The sequence below is a fragment of the Nelusetta ayraudi genome, unplaced genomic scaffold (genome assembly GCF_046127955.1).
Source record: "Nelusetta ayraudi isolate G7.1 ecotype Tasmania unplaced genomic scaffold, CSIRO-AGI_Nayr_v1 ptg000089l, whole genome shotgun sequence".
Taxonomy (NCBI): Eukaryota; Metazoa; Chordata; class Actinopteri; order Tetraodontiformes; family Monacanthidae; genus Nelusetta; species Nelusetta ayraudi.
The window spans coordinates 1072501-1085000 of NW_027466139.1; the positions used below are offsets into that span (position 1 = coordinate 1072501).

Here is a 12500-nt window from a genome sequence, read left to right on the forward strand (position 1 = left end):
ACTCATTTGTTTACTGATATATACGATAAAATATATAAAAGGTTTTTTCCATACACATCGGCGTTCAATAGAAGCACACAAGTTGTGCCAATTTATTTTCTAATTAAGAGGAAACTTACAAAATCTGTTTGTTTGAAGTCCCACCAGGGTGTTTAGCTCTTTATTGAAATGACTCTGAAAACACTGCAAAATGTCCACATTGATGAAATATGACTAACATGTGGCTATCTTATGACTCTTACAAGTTGGCCGTAGTTTGCCCACGCCTGCTGTAGAAGCAGGCGACAGGAAGCAAAGACAGACAGACAGACAGACAGACAGACAGCCGGGAGCCAACGACAGTGGGGCTGAAAACGACCTCATCTTTTCTCCACCGCTTGATCTCTCGTCGTTACCTCGTAGTTGAGGTTGTGAACCTGCAACTCGTTGCGTCCCCCGCTGTAGGTGAAGTAGAGGCTGCTGTCCTCCTCGGTGCTGAACAGCTCCGTGTCTTGATGCTGCTACGCAGGAGAAGGAAAACACACACGGAGGCGGTTTCGCAATTAATTCCCGGAGAGTGACGACTGAGCGTCGTTTCACGTTTTTGTTTTTTTTTTTAATTCAAAAACAAAAACAGAAAAAAAAAATGTATCTGTATTTTGGTTACGAACAAGAAAATATGTCAGATGTCAGAGGTTTGTCGAGCTGGCCGACTTGCAGCCTTCGAACGAGCTTGAACACAAACAGGATCTGAAAATATTGCGTCTCCATAAACAAACAACGTCACGAAATTTGATTTACAGCAGAGAAAAAGTGCAACCAACGGCTCTTCCCCCCCCCACACACACCATGCAACAAATCTCTCTCTCTCTTTGTTTTTGTTTTGTTTTGTTTTTTTACAAAATATTTATGTTTTTTTCGGATAATGATATTTCAATTTTGAAAACAGGTGGTGCGTGAAATGTTGTCGGGGAAGAAAACCTCACAACTCATAAACACACAACAAGAACGACTGAAGTGTTTGATGCAGAGCTGCACATTTATTTCTGATAATAGAAAATATACTGAAAGTAATATAATGAAGTAATATACTTGCGAGGCACTGACCAAGCCAAAACCTTTTATTGCCACAGTGACTAGATTTGAAAATAATTTATGTGAGTGTTGTCTCAATATATAAATATGTATATCTCACTGTTTTACAGTAAAAATGTAAGATTCTTTTTCTTAAATTCTACACCAGCTGCAAAGACTCAAAATGATCCAGTGACTCCGCACTCTGCAGCTTTCAATCCATAAAAACAAAAAACCTGGAAGGCCTGCTGGCTGGCTGGCTGGCTGACCTGAGGAGAGGATCCAGCACTGAGAGCGAGGTCGGGCTCCCTGTCCATGGTCGAGCTCCGTCCGTCCGTCCCTCCGTCCCTCCGTCCGTCCATCGGGTTAAAGGGTCAGTCCCGGTTTTCACTTCTGAGGGAAAATCTGAGCCTTTTTTTTGTTGATTTGAAAAGCTCTTGAGATGAGTGGTGGGCCTGTCCCTCTGACTCCAGTCCAGCTGAAGGTCCTCGGCACGTCTCACAAAGATCACAGACCTTCTCCAGGAGCCACCGAGTTCATGTCCCGTCAGTGCTGCTGCTGCTGCTGCTGCTGCTGCTGCTGCTGCTCCGTCCTCATGGTGCTGGATGAGGAACCCGCCAGCGGCTTGATCTGTTCAGCAGGTGCCTGTCTCTTCTTTTTTTTTTTTTCCTCTTCTCCCCCTCCTACTCTTCTCTGTGTGGCTTCCACAACTGCGGGTCAAAGTTCTCCGAGATAACGCCGGCCTCGCTGTGTGTGTTTATGGTTCCTGAGCCGACGGCGATGCACCAGCTGGGAGCAACACAGAAACAAAGTCTGGCCCCTGCGGGACGTCCCGCCGTCTTCACCGCCGTCTTCACCGCCGCCTTCACCGCCGTCTCCACCGGACCCAAGGACATGAACACGCTGATCTGAGGAGCTATTTATTTCTTGACTCTTACTTGACTAGCTTGGGCGAGGGCTGCAGGATGGACCGGACCTACTCCATGCAGCCGCCCGGGCCGGGGGCAGCGGCAGAGTCCTTCAAGTTTGTGTCGGATGCCAAGAGGGACGTGTGGAGGAACGACAGCGTGGAGCCGGCGGAGCCGTCCTGCTGCCTCAGCGTCAGCAACATCTCCTACACAGTCAGGTGAGCCACACACACACACACACACACACACACACACACACACACACACACACACACACACACACACATAGATGCTGCAAATCAGTCTGAGTTGGGATTTAATTTTGCACAATTTCATGATGATGATGGTTATGATGATGATACCAACAAATAACAGTGTGTGCACTTTATAATTGTGAACAATAAATAAGTAAGTAAGTGAGTAAGTAAACCCTTATTTTATTCAATTCTGTTCCATTTTATTCTTATTTTTATTTATTATATTTTGCTTTTATTAGTTTGATGCTGGTCGTCAATGTGTGGTTTTTTTTTCTTATTCTTGTCTGTGTGAACGTGTGAGTGTTTGAGGCGATATATAAAGATATAGATATATAGATATAGATATAGATCTATATAGATATATACATGAATGTTTTTACAATTGACATAAAATGAAATATTGTTTAAAAAAGGTCAATCAATCAATCAATCAATCAATCAATCAATCAATCAATCAATCAATGTGCTTGTGTTGCAGCGAGCGTGTGGGTCCGTGGTGGAACCTGTCCTCCTGCAGGAAGCGCTGGACCCGTCAGATCCTCAACAACGTCTCCTTCCATGTGGAGAGCGGCCAGATCATGGGCATCCTGGGCAACTCAGGTCGGAACTCGGTCCAAAGAGCGTTCAAATAACCGGGGGGGACGCTTTGAAGGGGACGCTGCAGGAAGATCAATAGTTAATGGAAGGGTACCAAGGACGATGAAGTTTTACTTTATTTATCTACATATCGACGTGGTGATTGGCCGCAGTGGACGAAAACAAGAGATTAGATTAAATGTAACAGGTCTCAGGGCTCAAAAGTATTTGGAAAATAATCAAACCATTATGTTGAATAATGTTGAAAGTCAGATTATTTCAGGTGAACACTCTGGGTTGAGTGTTCTGCTCTATGAGTCCACCCTGTCATTTAAAAAAAAAACCTTCTCAATCACACTCTAAATGATTTAATTCAACGTGGGCCTGAACTAGAATTTCTTTTTTTAAAAAAATAATTAATTAATTAAAAAAAAAACAGCATCCTTATTTGAAAGTTTCCTCTTAATTAGAAAATATATTGCCACAATTTGTGTGCTTGGAATTTAACGCAGATGTGTATGAAAAACTCTTTTTAGATTATTCAAATTACACATCATGAAACAAATTAGTTTAGTTCAGGGGCATTATTTCCTGGTCTAAATTTTTTCTTTGCTACTTTAAAACTCAACAGAACAAAGAAAACACATTAAACCAGGCACGGTCAAACTACGGCCCGGGGGCCAAAAATGGCCCGTTAAGCTTTTTAATCCGGCCCGGTAAAATTGGTGAAATGATATTAATAGTAAATAAGTCAAAACAGAGCTGCATTTCATCCATGTTTGCAGTGTTTTCAATAAAGAGCTCAACACCCTGGTGGGGCTTTAAAGACAGTTTTCTTCATATCCCATGATAGATTGTTTCCTCCTCTGTTGGTGTGTGTGTGTGTGTGTGTGTGTGTGTGTGTGTGTGAAGGCTCGGGGAAGACCACGCTGCTGGATGCCATCTCGGGGAGGATCGGGAACAGCGGGACGCTGCTGGGCGAGGTCTTCATCAACGGCAGGAAGATGAAGAGGGAAGAGTACCAGGACTGTTTCTCCTACGTGCTGCAGGTAAACACACCTGCACAGCCTGTGTGTGTGTGTGTGTCCTGGAGATAAACACACACACACAAAAAAACTTGCCCTAAATTAAAAAATAAATGAGTAGTTGGGATTAATTCTTGGCCTCAGAGATGTTCTGCGTGTTGCACAGACGGAACATGCAGACTGTTTTTCATGTATTTAACTTCTCCGCTGAATATATCACAAAAACAAGCTCTAGTCCACTCACTCACACACACACAATTATGCAACTCAACTTGAAAAAAAAAAAAAATACCTTGCCCTGGCCTCTGCTTGAAATTAACTCTGGACCCCCGCTGGCCTCCTCATACACTTAATCTCTCAATGAGAGCTGCTCAAGTGTATCCAAAGCCTGAATTAAAAACAGCGGCTTAAAGTCCTCCTTCAAATCATCGGGCTCCTCTCTGCCGATAGCACAGCGGCACACACACACACACACACACAGAGCGGGCCCCCCGCGCACCACGAGCCTCGTCATTAACTTCCCCCGCTAAGCTGCAGATGAGGAGGCGATATGAGCCGCTGATATTAAAGTCATTCAGATGAGAGAGCAGTGGGATTGGGAGGCGCCGCCGAGTGTTAATTGAAGCGGGCGGCCGGGTTCAGCAGGTTTGAGCCAAGTGCGACGTGCCTGTGTGTGTGTGTGTGTGTGTGTGTGTGTGTGTGTGTGTGTGTGTGTGTGTGTGTGTGTGTGCAGGTGGAAAGAGGAAGAGGAGGAAAAAGTAACGTTGGAACACTGTAAAAAAGCTGAAAATAGAGCAGTAAAAACTAGAGCTTTAATACTGATTCACTTCTGTGTTGTTGTAGCTTGTACTTGATGGTTAGGATTGAGGCTGGAGTTGGGGTTGGAGTTGGGGTTAGGGTTGGGGTTAGGTTTGAGGTTGGGGTTGGAGTTGGGGTTGGGGTTGGAGTTGGAATTGGAGTTGGGTTTGGGGTTAGGGTTGGGGTTAGGGTTGGAGTTGGGGTTGGGGTTGGGGTTAGGGTTGGGGTTGGGGTTAGGGTTGGGGTTGGGGTTTGAGTTGGGTTTGGGGTTGGGGTTAGGTTTGGGGTTAGATTTAATCACATCTGCCACCAAACAAATCCTCCAAGAAACCCTTCTAATGTTTCAGACGTGAGACTCTCCGTCCGCCCAACTTGTTTGCTTCTTCCTTGCTTTGGTCTGTGTCCTTCATCTCTTTGTCTCTTCACTTCCAGAGCGACAACCTGTTGAGTTATCTGACAGTGGAGGAGACTCTGACCTACACGGCCCAGCTCTCCCTGCGGAAACACTCGGCCGAAGCCATCAAGAAGAAGGTGACTCGTGGGCGACTTAGCTTTAACTTGGAACTTTTGGCCGATGGCAAGAGAAAACAAACCACTAAAAAAGCTTGCCATGCAAGTCTATGGGGGTCAAAGTTCAACTTCGTCCTAAAGACATGGGGCCACTTGCTTTTTCATCAGGAGCCAGAAAGAAACACCCACCCCAAATTTGGGGATTGTAGCACATGAGGAACCCCAAAACCCTAACCCTAATTTCAGAGTCAAGCGTAACCCTAGCCCTAATGCCATGCAAGTCTACGGGGGTCAAAGTTCAACTTTGTCCTAGAGACATGGGGCCACTTGCTTTTTCATCAGGAGCCCCCAAGACACACCCAGCCCAAATTTGGGGCTTCTAGCGCATCAGGAACCCCGAAACCCTAACCCTAATTCCAGCAGCAACCCTAACCCTAACCCTAATTCCAGCATAATCACTAACCCTAATGCCATGCAAGTCTATGGGGGTCAAAAATCAACTTTGTCCTAGAGACATGGGGTCACTTGCTTTTTCATCAGGAGCCCCCAAGACACACCCACGTCAAATTTGGGGCTTCTAGCGCCCTGACGACACACAGGGATCGTGTCTTGCTTGTCTATCTGTGCCTCTGACTTTGACTCTCAAATAAGCAAAGAGAAAAACCATGCAGGGCTTAAAACTGGTGTTTCTGTTTTTATTATAAAGAGCCGTCAGAATGTCCATTATCAATACACACGATACGAACAAATGCTCCTCCTCATCTCTTAACCGGCGAGCGGTGATAAAGGCCGTAAATAGACCCCCTGACCTTTGACCTCTGGCTCCCGTGCAGGTGTCGTCGGTCATGGCCGAGCTGAGCCTGAGCCACGTGGCCCACAGCGTGATCGGAGGTCGCGTCATCCCGGGGATCTCAGGGGGCGAGAGGAGGCGGGTGTCCATCGCCAGCCAGCTGCTGCAGGACCCCAGTGAGTGTCGGGACCAGGACACACCGGTTCCTTTACTTCACCGGGTGCAAATGTGCAAAAGACGATGGGGATGTGCAAGCGATAAGCAAGGTTTTCTGAAGCGTTAGTGCGTTAGTTAGAGTTAAAGGTTCAATGGTCTCCTGGTTAAATCAGTGCTCATCGTTCTGGGCAGCAGGCGAAGAAGAGATCTCTGCGTAGGAGAGGGAAGAAGAAGGAAGGAAGGAAGGGATGGATGGAAGACGGAGGGATAGAGGAGAGCAATGAGAGCGTGGTTATCACAGGGACAGGGAGGTGGGAGGAGGGGGGGGGGGACCCTCCTGCACGTGCGCTCGTCCCAGGTGTGGTTTATCAGGGGCTGCAGCCCTCTGGGGACCATGGGAGGTCTCTGTCCTCATTCAGGATTAGAATGACCTCTCTCTCACACACACACACACACACACACTCACACTCACACACACCAGCAGAGTAATGAGGAGTTCCCATCCGCTGCCTCTCCAATCAACCAGGAAATGAATTAATCTCAGCAATTAAAGCGTCGGCTAATTCCGCGCTGCTTTCATAAAGTAAGGAGGCAATCTTTTAATTGTCCTAATTAGAGCAATTAACTAAGAAAAAAGGGGAACTCACTTATCGTCACACAAGTTAAGTTGGCCCTCGCCGAGGGTCCCACGATTCAAAGTTTCCAACTCGACAGGAAGCGAAAGAGAAAAAAAGTTCTCCCTCTTTTTCTGTCGACGTCCTCGTCTGAACGCCACGCCACATGTGAGGCGGCCTGACGCCCGTGATGTCATTGCAGGGGTGATTCTATTGGACGAGCCCACCACGGGCCTGGACAGCATGACGGCCAATCAGATCGTGGTGCTGCTGGCGCAGCTGGCCAGGAGGGATCGCATCGTGGTGGTGACCATCCATCAGCCGCGCTCCGAGCTCTTCAGGGTGGGCGCAGTCAAGAGTTCACGTTGCAAAAGTCCAACGTTTGAATGATCAAGTTCAAAGTTATCAAGTTCAGTCAAACCTGCAAAGTCAAGATTGAGATTTTTGTTTTCTAAATGAGACCGTTAAATGTTTTTAAAGGATTTAAATTTGCATTAAATTGACATTAATATTACACTGACACTAAATGTGAAATCTTATTGAATCTTATCATTGTGTGCTCCAGGTGTTCAGCAGGATAGCCATCATGAGCCGCGGAGAGCTGGTCTTCTGCGGTCAGCCGCAGGACATGGTGGACTTCTTCAGCCAGTGTGGCTACGAGTGTCCCGACTACTGCAACCCCTTCGACATCTACGGTACCAGAACCCGCTCTCGCATTTTTCCTTCCGCCCGTCCACGGCGGCCAAAGCCACAAAAAAAGAGCCGCAGGAGAAATGACAACGACCGCTGAAAGCTTGTGACGTTGCCTCGCAGTGGACTTCACCTCGGTGGACACGCGCAGCAGCGAGCGCGAGGCCGCCACCTTCAGCCGCATGCACGACATCACCTCGTCCTACCAGAACTCGGCCATCTACCAGAGCATGCTGGGAAAGATGGAGCAGAGCCTGCAGCGCACCGAAAAGCCGGCCATCCCCTTCAAGAGCAAGGAGTCGCCCAGCGGCGCCGCCAAGCTGGAGGTCCTGCTCAGGTTCGGACCCCCGGAGAGGAAACAAAGCTTTGTACAGGGATGCACCAATACCACTTTTTTTATATATATATACAAAACGAGGAGAGTAACGAGTTCCTACATTCTAGCACTCATCGGTTCCGAGAGCAGATGTGGACAAACTTTTTACATACACACATAATACCACTGATATCAGTGTTGTGGTATCGGCATGTATTTCATGAGCAGAGAAGTCAACCCCGGTATCGGTACCGATACCCGATACTGGTATCGGTGTTGTTGGTGCATCCCTACCTGTACGTATCTACGTATTTTCTTTCTGAGTGTGTGATTGTGTTGTGTCGTACCAGGCGGACGTCCAGGAACCTGTCCAGGGACCGGATGGGCGTCCTGATGCGTCTCTCCCAGAACCTCATCTACGGCCTCTTTGTGGCCTTCTTCGTCATGCGCCTGGACATCGACATGTCCAAGGGCGCCGTGCAGGACCGGATCGGCATCATCTACCAGAGCATCGGCGCCTCGCCCTACACCGGCATGCTCAACGCCGTGGCGCTCTGTGAGTTCACCCCCCCCCCCCCCCCCCCCCGCTCGTCACAGCCACACAAACAGAAGACACTGTGGTGGTTGCTGGTTCCACACAGAAAGGTGGAACCAGCAACCTTCTTCGGCTTGATGGAAAATTAACTTTGTCTTTGACTGAAAGTCAACGATACCGTTTTTAATCACAAATAATCATCTTTTCAGAGCAATAGTCCTTCAACAAGAACAAGAAGAATGCTGGAAAGCCGATTACCCAGTAAAACCCCTGCAGGGTCGGCGCTGCAGCACTTGTGTAACGTCCACATTTGTCCGAGACGCTCCGTCTAATTGCCGGCGGCCGATAACATCACCTAATAAAAAGAGAAAAAAAAATTCACGAGGTCGATGCGATGATGATCAGATAATTTTCAATTTCTCAAGTGCTCCTTGTTCTCTCGCCCCAACAGCAGTTATCTGCTATCTTTGCCAGGCAGCATGTTTCAGATGTCTTTATCTGGGCAGCCAAAGCCACTTATCTGTGTTCCAGTGGGTGAGAGGGTTCAGCCGGCTGGAATACATTTTGGTTCCCTCCAGCAAAAAAATAAGTGAATTAATATATGTATATATATATATATATATACACACACGTGAGGGCTAATAATTTGTGTTTTGCCTGGAGGAGAAATGAAGAAGCTGTGATGGTGATGGGAGTTTTGATTCCTGCTGGTTTACAGCTGCTCACTGGCCCGTGTGCAGGGCCTTTTACGGTGTTTTACAAACGATGAACTTTGGTTTTTCTGCGCTTTGTGGGTGTGTTTTGGGGTCTTTCTGTGTATTTATAGCCGCCGCTCTCGTCAAGCTCAGGATGTTAATCATTTTCTAGCCGCTATTCTTCCTGCTCGAGCCGACACACTCCCCCAAAGTTCCTCCAAATGCTCTGTTTTCTGAGGATCTCCAGAGGTTTCCACCATCAATAACTGTGGACTAGAGTCCAGGATGAAACATTAAAGGTCTGAAAATGTGGAGAATATTTTTTTACGCCACATCCAGCTCAACGGCCTTCTGACTTTTTCCTCCATCAGCTGCTAAATATCAACTTCAGGCGACGAGATGTGAAGCCTGCGATTTCTGGCCCTCTGCCGCATCAGTTTCCTCTTAACGGCTTCAGTCGATTGCCTCCATATACTGGGCTTAGTTGCTGCTGATTAGAAGTTGTCCTTGCAGATAAACGTTTCTGGCAGGTCTTTCGGGACGTTATCGCCCAAAGATCTCGACGCTATCAGTGTTACAGCCAACATTAATTTCAGGGTTTCTGTTTGATTTTTTTTATGTACAAATTAATGCTGTTCTGAATTTTCTTCAAAACAGTCCCAGCGCTGCGAGCCATCAGCGACCAGGAGAGCAAGGACGGCCTCTACTGCAAGTGGCAGATGTTCCTGGCCTACATCTTCCACATCCTGCCCTTCAGCGTGCTCAGCGTCTGCATCTTCTCCTCCTTCCTCTACTGGTGAGCACAAGTGACCGTGTGTGTGTGTGTGTGTGTGTGTGTGTGTGGCCACACTGAGTCCTTCACCCTGTCACCCTGCAGGACGGTGGGGATGCACCCGGAGACCTTGCGTTTCTTCAGTTTCACCGCAGTCGTCCTGGTGCCGCACATCATCGGTAAAAACGCGATGATTCACAGCAGAATTCACCCGCTTGTAAAAATGAGACCTTTATTCTCCCTCTGTGACATAACAAAGGGCTGTGTTTCACAAGACAGAATGGGCCTCTTCTTTCTCATTTGCAGGCTGGAGAAATATTTAATAGAAAAACACATTATGGCAAATCAACTTTTAAACTTTATCCTGTCTCATCGTGTTTGATCATCTTTTCTTCTCTTTCATCTCTACTATGTGAACTGGACTTAAGTCTGAAAAGGCTGTGGGTTTAAGTGGAAATGTCTTGAATGTTTGTGTTTTTACCCCCATGACTTCCATGAAGTTGTGTCTATCTGCTGGTTTCTCCCACAGGTGAGCTCCTCACTGTGGTTCTTCTGGGAGTGGTCCAGGACCCCAACATGGTCAACACCGGCGTGGCTCTGCTCAACATCGCAGGGATCCTGGTGGGATCTGGCTTCCTCAGGTGGGTCAGCCACCAAACGCGGTCTGCGCTCTGCGCTCTGCGTGAAGCCGCCTGCTGCTCAACCTCTGCTAGCAGCTGCTGGTGAGAATCTCCACGGCTTCTCTTGTGACGGATTCAAAAATGTGAATGTCCTCATTCAAACGACAGGAGCACGCTGCAGATGCCTGAGGTCTTCAAGTGGCTCAGCTACCTGACCTTCCAGAAGTACAGCTGCGAGCTCCTCATCGTCACCGAGTTCCACGGCCTGGAATTCTCCTGCAGTGAGTCCACGTTCACTCCAAAATGACTCCCAACATTTCAAATGCAAGCCATTCTGGATGCTGCACTGCTTCTTAATGGAGTAACACCACAGTTTTCACTTCTTCCCTGCGTCCTGGTTGGTGCAGACATGTCGACGCCGCTGCCAGGAGCCTGTCTGATCACCGAGGGCGACCAGATCATCGAGCAGGGCTACCCCGGCGCCCTCTCCAGGTACACGCAGGACTTCCTGCTGCTCTACACCTTCCTGCCCGCCCTCCTGCTGCTCGGCATCATCAGCTACAAGATCAGGGACCGACTGGTGCTGCACTGAAGGCGTCCGAAAAATAAATTGCACAGAAATGATTGTCGATGTGTTTGAGGAATATTGTGTTTTTGCCGTGTGTTGCAGTGAATTATTGTGTCCGATTTGACAGTAATATAAGAGAAATATATCTATTAGAGTGTCACAGGTGGCATGTTTTACTTTTTTTATTTCAATATTGGGATTGTAATGTGTTATAAAATGAACCTGAAGAGAACATAAAGAGTTTTTGTTTTACATTCTTCATCTTAATCTGAATTAAGAAAAAAAAAAAAGAAAAAAAGTTGCAATTTGCACAATGTCTGTAAGAGCGTTCATGGAAAATTAAACGATATCTTGATAAACTCAAGGGTCCGGTCTATTTACAGGAGCGTGTGGTGCTTCTCTGCTGTCACGTGTCCAGATCCAGGCCTTTCCAAGACTTTGCTGCATTTCTCCTGAGTTGTTCCAGCTCCTGGAAAACATATTTTAATCAAGCTCAGCAAGGCAATAAAGGGCAGACTGTTGTGACACGGAGGGTAAATAAGGCAAACAAACAGAAAGGAGGAAGAAAAAAGATCTGGATGAAAGGTCAAAGATAAAAGTACAAAATTAAGTTTTACGACACCGTCCAGCAGCGAGCGATATGCAGTGAGATTAAGCCCACAGTTGATACAAACACTTCAAGGACATCGTCATCAAACAATAATTCAGATTATGTCATAAACCGTGAAGGTCGCCTGTCAACTCCCTGCGTCTATTTCTAGGTTACAAAGATTGCGACGTTGTATTTCAGGGTAGATGATGCGTTCTCTTTTTTTTCCATCTTTCTTTTTTTCCTTCTTTCTTCTTTTTCCATCCCCGCTTCTTCCCGAGCTCAGGGTCATGGAGGTCTGCTGGAGCCTATCCCAGCTGTCTTAGGGTGAAGGCAGGGTGACCTCACATGCATGTTTTTGGAGTGTGGGAGGAAGCTGGAGAACCTGGAGAGAACCCAGCAGACCCAGGAGAGAACCCAGCAGACCCAGGGAGAACCCAGCAGACCCAGGGTGAACCAGGAGAGAACCCAGCAGACCCAGGGAGAACCCAGCAGACACAGCCCCACCGTGTCGGCCCATTGTTTTCAGTTCTGACACAGCATAGTGTCCCAATTTGGGATTGATAAAGTGCATCTATCTATGCATAAATCTATCTAGAATATTATTTTGACATTGGAACCTTTGAGGGAATTACTATTTCATTTTTTGTGAAAATTAAATTGTTGCTGTTAAAATATCAAACTACAGAAACAAAATTTTGTCATTATTGAATTTTTTTTTTTTTTTGAAGGGGGGGGGGGGGGGGGTGCAGATCAGAACATTTTCCAGAAATGAAGGGTGACGGTCGAGCAGCAGCAAGTTTCATAAAGACGGTTCAACAAACTCTGAGTGGATCCCTGAACTCTGAGACCTGAAAACAGCTGATGGCATCCATTCCAACCAACTCGTTCAGTTCTGCACAAACTCAACTTAGAGTTGATGACTTTACTCGACCGCTCGCTCCCGTCTGGAAAGGCCTGGTTTGCAACTCCAGAGCAGAAAGAAAGACAACTGCTATGGGTTTTATTATCAATAATAATAATAATAT

The 12500-nt window shown here is 47.0% G+C and overlaps 3 protein-coding genes across 5 annotated transcripts in view; 1 reads left to right on the plus strand and 2 right to left on the minus strand.

The window, feature by feature from the left end:
- abcg8 (ATP-binding cassette, sub-family G (WHITE), member 8) overlaps positions 1-1744 on the minus strand; it is an 8735-nt gene extending 6991 nt beyond the window's left edge. For 2 of the 3 annotated variants that reach the window (XM_076046292.1, XM_076046291.1), the window contains exons 1-2: positions 1323-1744; positions 396-500 (exon numbers count right to left, since the gene is read on the minus strand). In XM_076046292.1, coding sequence (XP_075902407.1) covers positions 396-500; positions 1323-1415 — 198 coding nt within the window. In that variant the 5' untranslated portion in view covers positions 1416-1744. The remainder of the gene's footprint in view (positions 1-395; positions 501-1322) is intronic. The other variant, XM_076046293.1, reaches the window with a different exon arrangement.
- A 120-nt stretch (positions 1745-1864) lies between these two features.
- Positions 1865-10910, plus strand: abcg5 (ATP-binding cassette, sub-family G (WHITE), member 5). Its single transcript, XM_076046294.1, has 14 exons — positions 1865-2179; positions 2697-2818; positions 3707-3843; positions 5050-5148; positions 5961-6093; positions 6890-7029; positions 7253-7382; positions 7501-7714; positions 8044-8249; positions 9581-9719; positions 9801-9874; positions 10225-10336; positions 10484-10596; positions 10723-10910. The coding sequence occupies exons 1-14, from the start codon at positions 2019-2021 to the stop codon at positions 10905-10907; spliced, it is 1965 nt and encodes a 654-aa protein (XP_075902409.1). The 5' UTR covers positions 1865-2018; the 3' UTR covers positions 10908-10910.
- A 140-nt stretch (positions 10911-11050) lies between these two features.
- Positions 11051-12500, minus strand: part of dync2li1 (dynein, cytoplasmic 2, light intermediate chain 1) — a 7421-nt gene continuing 5971 nt past the window's right edge. The window contains exon 13 of the mRNA XM_076046295.1: positions 11051-11352. Coding sequence (XP_075902410.1) covers positions 11290-11352 — 63 coding nt within the window. The 3' untranslated portion in view covers positions 11051-11289. The remainder of the gene's footprint in view (positions 11353-12500) is intronic.